General features: G+C 40.1%; 2 protein-coding genes across 2 annotated transcripts in view; one reads left to right on the top strand and one right to left on the bottom strand.

The window, feature by feature from the left end:
- The window catches only part of PDXDC1 (pyridoxal dependent decarboxylase domain containing 1), a 103,490-nt gene that overhangs the window by 10,185 nt on the left and 83,017 nt on the right, over window positions 1-10,288 (top strand). The gene's annotated exons all lie outside the window — the stretch shown is intronic.
- The window catches only part of BMERB1 (bMERB domain containing 1), a 50,656-nt gene that overhangs the window by 4,296 nt on the left and 36,072 nt on the right, over window positions 1-10,288 (bottom strand). The window contains exons 3-5 of the mRNA XM_061473962.1: window positions 4,894-4,967; window positions 2,089-2,203; window positions 446-528 (exon numbers count right to left, since the gene is read on the bottom strand). Of these exons, the coding sequence (XP_061329946.1) occupies window positions 446-528; window positions 2,089-2,203; window positions 4,894-4,967 (272 nt within the window). The remainder of the gene's footprint in view (window positions 1-445; window positions 529-2,088; window positions 2,204-4,893; window positions 4,968-10,288) is intronic.

Here is a 10,288-nt window from a genome sequence, read left to right as displayed (position 1 = left end):
GCAGATCCATAAATTTGGGTTGAGGTGATGGAAAAGCCTATTTATTCTGGTAAATATAAGAAATTTGGGGCACCTGTGGAAGTTTGCAGTCTTTTCTCTAGTTTCCATCTTGCTTGCTGTAAATGAGTAAACTTTGCTTCAGATATCCTAGTGTTTTATCTGAAGAGGGCTTTTTTTTCCACAGCTACTTTAGGTGTTCCTGCTCCGGCAGGGGGATTGGACTAGATGATCTTTCGAGGTCCCTTCCAATCTCTAGCATACTGTGATACTGTGATACTTCTACAGAACCAGATGAGAAAAAGACTGGAAAAGATAATCTACTTGTGTTACAAAAGCAGGTTGTGGCAGTGGGTATTCAAATGTACTTTGCATATTTAAAACATACAAAGCCATTTTAAAGTGTTTTCCCTACTGTTCTTGTTTTTCATAATGTTTAGGAACTCACTAGTAGGAGATTGTGTAGCTTTGTCTATGGGTTTTAACTTGGTGCGAAGGAATTCAGCCATCTCTCTGTCTTCTTCTTTCTCTCTGGAAAAAAAGAAAAATAAATGTCATAACAATGTTTTCTCCATAAATGGTGGCTGTAAAAGCTAGAGTAGCTAGGATCAAATCACTAGTAAAGAAATTATTTTGCTGTTTTTAGAAACTCCTAATTTTTATGCTTATTAAAGAGCAAAATATTTGCATAAACAAAAAGAGTAACAAAATTCTTGTAGAATGCAGAATTTTCACCACAATTCTTGTCTCCTGATGCTGTTGGATTCATTATACTTCCTACTCAGTGGATTAAAACCATAATGTATCACCTATTTTAAGCTGGCCTCACAAGTGCTTCATGATACTCCACTTAAAGTGGAGCAGAGGATATATATTGCTGTGATTATAGTGCTTATTTTTAAAGGCTGGATCTCATGGTCTTCTGCTGTTAGTATGTATTTCTCTTTGCCTGAAGCTGAGAGCATTAGACCCAAAATAAAAAGATGGTGTTGCTAACATTAACTGTATCTATTGAGGATATTTCCATATTAGTTTCTTTGCTATTTTGTTAACTTCAACATTGAGTTCACTGATTGAACATCTCAGTTTAGAGGAAAACCAGGTTTTTATTATCAAGAGTTCTAAAGAAAAGCCTCCGGTTTTGCTCCAAATGTGAACTGACATTAATGTATTTGCATCTGCATAGTGCATAGCAGTACATTCTCAGCAACCTACAATTAGGCTTCTGCATTGTCTGGCTGCTGCTGACATTTCTGTGACTTGCACATCAAACTAGCAGTTGAGAACTCTGGATTACATTACTAGCTCAGGCTTCTTGTCAGCTGCCAACTTTGGCTAGCTCTCTTTGATCAGCTGCAGGACTCTGGCAAGCTTTCTTCTCTTCTGTCCTGTGCTTGCTTAGAATTCAAATGCGTTGGAAGAGATACTGTTGTTAAGGATAAATAAATTGATGAGCCTTGAATCTTTATTGTAGAAATAGGCAGGGAAAATAATAGCAAAAATATGATTGTAGAGTTGGATCTCAGTGCAACAGCTGGAAATGAACTTTTGAGGAAGATCACAGGTTTCTTAGCAACTTTAGGCTTACGAACTTGCTTATGCTTTAGGTTAGGTAGACATGAGTTAGCAATTGTGTTCTCATTTTTTTATCACCACTTGCAGAGTGATCATAGTAATAATGAAAACTGACCACATTAATAATTTGTTTAAAAATAGAGAAAAAGCAAATTTTAGATGTCTACAAAGTAAAACTGTAAAATTCTATTTCATGTCTACTCATGCCAAGAGGATCCTCTGGTAGCAACAAAAATCCTTCTCTCTTTAATGGTAATGCCCAGACATTTTTCTGGTAGGAAAGTGAGACCAAACCCTGCTCTATCCCATTAATGATTCAGTCATCTCATGATTAAAGAGCCACAGAAGTAGAGTAATTCTGATTTCAATGTTTTTCCTGTCGAACTAGGAGGAGGCTTTTGACTTCTTGTTTTAAAGGACCACTTTTCTCGCATTAATGTCAATGTAAATTTTGTCACTCCAGTATAGTACCAGACTTATGAAACCTCCCTAAGTTTAGTTGCTTTTAGTTCTTACCGTAATCTCTCCACCTCTGCATCATCTACAAGAAAGTCTCTTTTTTGTACCAGTCTGTGGATCTTCTGAATCAGTTCATCCTCTCTTTGTTTGTCCATCTTAGTTTTTTTTTTTTCTGGTCAAAAACAGAGAAAAGAGGCTATTACTTTAGATTGTAGGGAGCAGAGTGGGAGGGTGGACATTGCAGGTGCCTAAGAATGAACTGCTGATTGAAGTCAATGGTTCTTCAGACCTGAGTCACCAAAACCCCAGGAAGTTCTGGTGACTGCCTCTTTGCTCTCTTCTTGCTGCTCTTTCGTTTGAGCAATTTAATGGTCTGGAGACTGTGGCACTTGCCAAGCCTCCTTTTAATATTAAATTTCTCTGCAAAACCCTGCTTTGAAATTTTTAGGAGCTTTGGTGAGAAAACAGTCTAGGATGCTTCATTAAAACCCACAGTACAAACCCCCTTTGACCTCAGGGGAAATGAGACCATACCAAAAGGAACCATTTCTCTGTACTTCATGACAGCTTTGGCTGTCGACTGCAACACTTTTTTGCCTACTCTGTAAGGCAGGTGAGCACTAAATCCACATAAACAGCATCAACTGTAAAATGTGGGAAAATAAAGGCAAAGTGTTTATTTTCCGATGTTTCAAAAATCTGAGTAATATATATGTATGTCATTATTAACTGGCCAGTCTAATGACTAGGTTGTCTACAAACATTGATTTTTGTGACATAAAAGATGTGCCTGTCACAAACTAACACTCATGAATGCTGGGGATTACAGAGCTGTAGTTTAAGGTTATAAAGCAAACGTAGTTAAGGCAGAAATCTTCAAACCTAGGAAGCGGAGTAGAGATGAGAAAGCCAGAGGCAAATCCTAACCTACATATTTCCTCAAAAAGCTGAAAATTTTGATTAGCTGTGAAGACACTTCGCATTAAATCAAGAATTCTGGTTTTGAGCAGTAGAACTCTGTTTAGAGAACCATAAAATAAGTACATTAAGAGTTGTGGGAAGAAGGGCAAACTGCCTGCAGTCTGCTGATTGAACTTATATTTTGAAGGGCTATCTAAATCAGGTACTTGAAAAGAATTGTTTTGCATCATGGGCTTCAGGATGCTTATTGCTGGGAACTTCTGCAATAAATCTATTCCTTTAGATAAACGCACCTTGAATATATTTTCAAGACAAATTCTGTAAGTCTCAATCTCAGTCATATTCCTTGTACAATTTTAAGTTATGGTCTGCCAGTAGCAGAGGAAATAATTTGTAATACAATATACAGCTTTTTTGCCTGGGATGTATTGTCCGTGTTTTATCTTTTAGAAATTATAAAGGAAGGTTGACTGCTGCAAAGATTTCAAGACTTTGGCTCTGTTTCCTATGGAGAATTCCTGTGATTAATTTGAATTTGCAGTAGAGAAAAAAGAAGAATGCTTTGAAATCACTGCTTTTTTTTGCTTTGGCTCCTACGCCTATGGAGCAAGGCATCTCCTCCTCTCACTACTGAAGATAGAAGCCAGTTCCTGTTTCCTTTCAATCCATCCTCCTCCCAGATTGAGATGTGCTCTCCCGTAATATCCTTCAGGAAACTGCCTGCCAAATATATGCATCCTGATTTGTGCTAAGGAGAAACTGCTCTCTGTGGATCTCTGCTTAAGACTTTGTGATCAACCCTAACTGCACATTAAAAGTGTGGGTAGGAAAGCTTCAGACTAGAAGAGGCAAGGCAATGGGAATCATTCATAGATATTTTCTAGGATTCATAATCCTTCCCAATACCATTTAAACCCATAATGTACCAACACTGTTAAAATGTGACCTATAAGTAACTAAGAAGTATGAAGAAATAAAAAAAGCTTATTAATCCACTTCTGTTGAGTGTAAAGAAAAGTGGAAAAGGTTCTCATACAACTAAGAATGTGGCCTCAGAGCAGTTCCGTTTCCCAATTCGTAAGTGACCTTCTACTTTCTGGGGAGACAGCTGTCTTTTAAAGTTGCAGAATAAAATATGGGAGAGAAATGAGATAACCAAAGGACAGTCAAAACTTATCCTTAATAGTCAGGCGGCAGCAAGTTATTTGTTAAGGGTGCTAAGAGGCCATACAGTAATATCTCTGTGAGAGTTCTCTATGATCTACTTTAAATGGCTTTGCAGGATCTGTCTGTACTTTTCTTGAACAGAGTAGGATTGTTGTGGATGATCTAAAACAGCAAAACTGCAGTGAAACAAAATTCTTCAATGTTTTCAGCTGGAGATTGGAGTTAAAGACTGCAAAGCTGTCTACAACAGTGACTTTGTAGAGAATTCAGGCAAAATACAAAGACTTGCCCCTTGCTTTTTATAGAAACCTTTTATTTTATTCTAGATGGTAGGTTTAACTACAGGTATGATAATGAATTGGTATATCTAGAAAAAAAATCAATCACATTGACAGTGATGGTTATCCCTTTCCTTTCTGCCTTTTATCTCCGATATGTCAGCACCGTCTTTTTTACCTGACAATTCCTATGCCATGTGTTTCCCTTGAGATTGCCAAGGGAGTACAAGGAATGTGCACCTTGAGTGATATTGCAGGGTTGCTGCAGGTTTCAAGGCAACAGTGAAATACAGCATGAAAAGAAATTCGGAGACCAGGAGATTAAAAATGGAAAGGGAAATGGGAAATAGATACAAGGATGGGAGGAAAGAGATATGAAACTCAACCTTGGGGGTATGTTTCTGATTGTTAGGGGCAGAGGGGTGTTCCTGACACCATCCCCACCTGTGCATCACCCAAGCATTATCCTAAGACTGGGTTGGGAAATAGCCATTACCTGGGATTGCTACCAAATTTTGCAGCTCGCTCTTAAGGTTCATAATGTCTTTACATAGCTGGATGTCATCCATCCTGCAGAAACAGAAAAGCATGGTCAGACACATGCAAACTCCATCCTGTGTTGATGCAAACATCCAGATCTCATCTGGATATTGTCCCTTGCTGGGACCTTTGCATCAGCTGGAAATGCAGAAGTTTAACCTTAGGATACTGATACTGTTCATTCACCAATTTTAACAGATAGCAAGTTAGCTGACCAACCAGTAATAGGTGGAAAGGTTCTGGGGAGTTATTAATTCAAGACATAATTTATATTCCAACTTCCTTTGTGATCTTACTAATAATTTAACTCTGATACCAAAGATCTGGAAACTGTTATAATTTGGCATATAACTATTCTGAGGTCTTGTGCCTTGGGTGAATGTCTCCCATGGCTGACATGAATGCTTCACATCGTCGATGTGCGCAGAAAATCCATTAATGTGAAGACACAGAAGACATCTAAAGAAAAAACAAATCTGACATTAGCAGAAACTCTGCACCTTTAGTTCTTGCTGAAATTGGTACTTTTCCTGAGAGCTCCTATACTGAATTATTCCCTGGCAGGTAGCAAAAAAATATGACAGTGAAATATTTCTGATAATAGTCTTTATTGCTGGCATCTTTTTCTTGTTTAGGTGCCATCGTCATCTCAGCTGTGGATCAGCCCTCTCACCATACGTCCTGTAAGTCTTACTTTCACTGGGAAGATTGGCGTGATAGCCTCAGGGCTAGTCCACAGCTCACTGCTGTATGTGTTAGGGCATTTGGAGGCAGAGGCATTTATACTGATGATTATTCTTGGGCTCCCCGTATTATTTATGCTGATCACAAGCAAAGCCAGTTTTACTCTTGAGATCCATCATGCTAAATGGTACTGAAATTCCCTTTATCAATTAAGAATCTTAAACACCATCCCTCAGGAGAATCAGTATTCAAAATATGCTGGGATGGGAGCAAGCCTTACAGCTCCTTATCTATTCAATGTTCATGCAGTTTGGGTGTCATATTAATATAATGACTGTTAATACATTTGAGGGAAATTACTGTGGTTAACATAGATGACAGTTTCTTGGTAAGAATCGTTCGGTATTGAGCTGCTGTATTCAAACTGTATTTAGGGGCCAGATCCTCAACTAGTGAAGAGAACAGTAAGCTTCTACAAATGTCATCTCTGTGACATACACAGGGTATTTTTTTCTGTACTGGATAGACTGGGATTCAGTCTGGGAAGATCTGAAAGATACCAATTATCATATTTCACTCTTATCAGTTTGGCTGCCTGCCCTCCTCAAAGACATCCCCAAAGCCAATGCCACTGCTCTTCTCTCAGAATTTTCAGGAATTTAAAATGTCATTGGCAGTATGTTTCCAAGTAAACCAAATCTGTGATGTTCAGTCGTCCCTACAGTCCCTTTAGCTCAATTTGTGACAAAGGTACTGCCTCATATTGCAATTGTAGTTGCAATTCCTCCCATTATTTTGGCTCTTTTAAAATCTGACTGCAGAGTACACAGCTAGCACTCTCCATGTATATTCTTAGCACTTCTTTTTTGAGAGACCTAAATTTTGTTCCTGCCTTGTAACTCACAGGAGAGAAGCGGCCAAGCACTTGAGGGCTCTAACAGCTCTGTGATAATCTGAATTCCAAAAGTCGTAAGTCAGATGATCTCACCAGAGTCCCAGCTGTGTAGGCTAGTGCATTCTGATGATGGACAAAGACTAAACCCACCATCTGTACCAATCCCCTTAAGCATGTGGAACATCTTTCCTCCCATCTGTGTCAAAAAAAAAGCCTTTGTGCTTCATCCACTATATAGTGCTAGTTAGGGGGAAACAAACAAACAAAAAAAAAGCTATGGTTAAAGGAGAGCTGTGTAATGTGCTAATAACAACCATGTGAAGGCTTCATCCACCTGACTTAATGAAAGCAGGAGGTATAGTTGCTTGTATCTATAAAGCACATCACACATCTGCTAGTAATACTGAACATAGGGCAGTCTTCTTGTCCTGAGCAAGAGTAACGTTGCTGCCCCCAAAGAAAATGGAAGAAGAGCTCCTGGGAAAGAAAGCTCTTGGAATGCTGTTCTATCTGTACTGGTACTATGGCCCTTCCTTTCCCTTCCCCGTTATGCCCTGGTCCTTGGACGTCAGCAGTACAGGAAACCCAGGAGAGGTTAATACTGCTTCTGGGAGGAAAAAAAAACCAACCCAAATCCCAGTGGATTTCTCATTTGAAAGCTGGACTGTCAGCAGGGTTTGACTGAGAGCATATCTGTATTACTGTCAGGCCTCTTTAGGAAGTAAACACAGCTTTGGGAATCTTAAAGTGAGCAGTAATCTGCAGAGTAGAGACAACAAAGCTCCTTTGGGTCCCTTAACCTTCTGTATAGAAGCTGGAGAAACACGCTGAGCCTAATTCTGCAGCACTCTGCTGTAAGTCAAATCTACCAGAGTGCAAGACAGGCAAGAGGAGAAGTTAAAACTATTGTCCAGCTTATTTAAGAGCACTGTTACGCTCGCTGTGCACTTGATGCTTTCCTTGAAGGAGAGCAGCCAGGTTGTTTGTCTGTGCAGAATGCAATGTCTTTTTCCCTGTAGATACAGCATGGCATAGGGTACTGAAAGAACACTCTTCGGGTCTGTGTACTTGTCCTGGGTTCAGCAGTAGCATTCATGTTCTCCTTCTTGGTAGCTGGTGCAGTGCAGTGTTTTGACTTTCGGCTCGGGAACAGAGCTGATAACAAGGATGTTTTGATTTGGCCAAGGACTTTGTGAGCCTCATGCTCTGCCAGGGAGGAGGGGAAGCCGGGAGGAAGCAGAGACAGGACACCTGACCCAAACTGACCAAAGAGGTATTCCATACCACAGCACGTCATGCCCAGAAGGTAACTGGGAGTTAGCCGGAAGGGCTGGGAGACTGCAGGGTTGGAGGAGGTATCGGTCAGAGCTTGGTCAGGCTGGGGGGGGGGGGCGAGTTATCGGTCGGCTGGTGGTGAGATGTCGTATTCTCTTCCCTTGTTATTTCCTTTATCATTGTTATTATTGGTGGTAGCAGCAGTGATTTGTGTTATACCTTAGTTACTAAACTGTTCTTATCTCAACCCGTGGGAGTTGCACTCTTTTCGATTCTCCTCTCCGTCCCTTCAGGAGAAGGGGAAGGGAAAGAAGGGGGGAGTGAGTGAACGAGTTGCCTGACTGGGTTTAAACCACGACAGTACTGAAAGAACACTCTTCAGCACCTGCAAAGCTGCTCGAGATATCTGCATAAAATCTGCAGTATACAAACAACCTTTGCTGAACTCTGGAACAGACAGTACATTCCTGCCAGTCCCTGTGAAATCATTTTCATGTTGTAGAAAAAACAGCAGTAAAGCCAGCAGCAGTTACAATAAGTCAGATTTCCCCTGGGGCTGAGCTTTAAATGTCTGCCCAGTAATCTTAAACACATGAGTATGATAAAACATTTCTCTTATTAGGAGCCCAAATCCATTCCTACAGTAATTGCAATAGCATTGAACTAGGGATGAATTCTCAGTGTGCTTTCACATATTCCTGACACTGTTTGCAATTCTGTTTTTCCGTTTCTTGGTGGCTTATTATAAGAAACCCTCTGTATGCTTGGAGATATCACATAAGCGTCTATTCTTCTTTTCTCTTCTGGTATCTCAAGCTGCAGCATCAAAACCTAAAAGCAGACTCTGTTTGCCCCCCAAAAAGATAAAATAGCTCATAATGAATAAACAGCAAAAGATCTTCTAAACATGATACAAAATGACAGAAAAATAAGTGGGTCGGAAGAGCCTGCAGTAATCTGGCACAGTGACTCAGCCCCCAGTATGTGTTTCTGTGGTCCAGTTACTAGGAGAATAATGTTCTGAGCTCTCTCATTCCCCTAAGATCCGCAATGAGGTGACAGCATGAGTCACCTCTGCTGTGCACCATCTGGACTGAGGGGGAGCAGGGCAAGGAAAACAGAGGAGACCTCCTATTCAGCTGTGGTCTGGCAGGTCTCCGAGGCTATGGAAGATAATGGCAGGCAGGATTTAGAAAGAAACATTCTGTACTGGACACACAAGTGTTTGTTAGAAATTATTTTTCTGTTTTCAGCTGAGGAAGAAAACCAAATTCCCTAGTATAAGACCTCGGTACTATCTAAAGCTAGGGATGGAAAAAAAGCAAACATGATAGTAAAAAGCAGTAGAAGAATCACTAACCACACTAATGGTCAGCCAAAGAAGAAGAGATGCCCAACAAGTTTGTCAAATGCTTAACATTTGAGAGTAAGAACTATTAATAGCAGCTATATAAGCATCAAGTATCTTTTTTCATTGATTTTTCAGGAGGAGCAGAGCAATTCAGTGTGTCTAGAGAGCTGCTGCCTGTGCTCAATGACTTTCAAAGCTAGAAATAGATCTGTGCTCCCTCTAGCATGTCTGTAAGAGAAGGTCTGAGATTCTTTTGTTTTCTGTTACTGCATTTAAGTGCTTGAAGTTAAAAAGTGAATGTAGAGTGGATTTGTTGGTTTCAATCTCTCTCTTCCAAGAGGGTTTGCAGGCACTTAGGTTATTTTTAGTTTGCTTTTAATACACTCCTGTCCCAGAAGCATCGTGCTTGTAATTGTTAGTTTCTGAAGGCCACGTCCTAGGCTGGCAACATCAAAGTCTAAGAATCAGATGTTACATGAAGTCATGAGTTGACATGATTACATGTATCTGGAGAAGGTCTCAGTATAGAAGATCATCTTCTTGGTGGTGTCACAAATGAACATGCTGAACACCAGCCGAGAGCAGCCAGTAGTGATGGAGAAATTTGTGTGACTGAAGAGCTGCGTAGAAAAATAAGAGAATTGCTATAGACAGTGATGTGTTGTCAAGCTGTAGATTTGTTAAAATAAGGACTGAGGTGGGGAGGAGGGACATAAGTGGAGACTGCCTTTGGGGACTGCAGGTGTTTAAGGCCTTGCCACAGCAGTGGCAAATGCAGAATGGTGAAAGTATCCTGGAAATACAAAAAAACCAAGAAGTTTATGTATGCCCCTCTTCCACATTTGACTCCATTTTGTTCCTGTCAACTAATTTTAGTTTCTTAAAACTTCTAATTACAAATCTGCGAAATCACAGGCAACATAATGAGTTGTCTGAGTCATTTATGATGTGTGTTTATCACCTTGTTATTTAGCTTAGCACCTGGTGCTGCTCAGGCTGGAAGACACAGAGCTGGCAATTAAGATAACAGATTGCTGACCAGCGTGCTTGGCAGGTCAGATTACAAATCAAAAGTCCTATGATTAACTAATAAAATAAGTGTGTCTATCTTTTCTTGTTAAAAGTGCTCTCTGATGGAGGAACAGT

Source organism: Pezoporus flaviventris, unplaced genomic scaffold (assembly GCF_033815535.1).
Source record: "Pezoporus flaviventris isolate CSIRO_AGI_PZ_B2104156 unplaced genomic scaffold, CSIRO_AGI_Pfla_v1 ptg000078l, whole genome shotgun sequence".
In the NCBI taxonomy this organism is placed as follows: Eukaryota; Metazoa; Chordata; class Aves; order Psittaciformes; family Psittacidae; genus Pezoporus; species Pezoporus flaviventris.
Note: the sequence above shows the minus strand (reverse complement) of the source record. Positions and strands in the feature narration are given on the sequence as shown.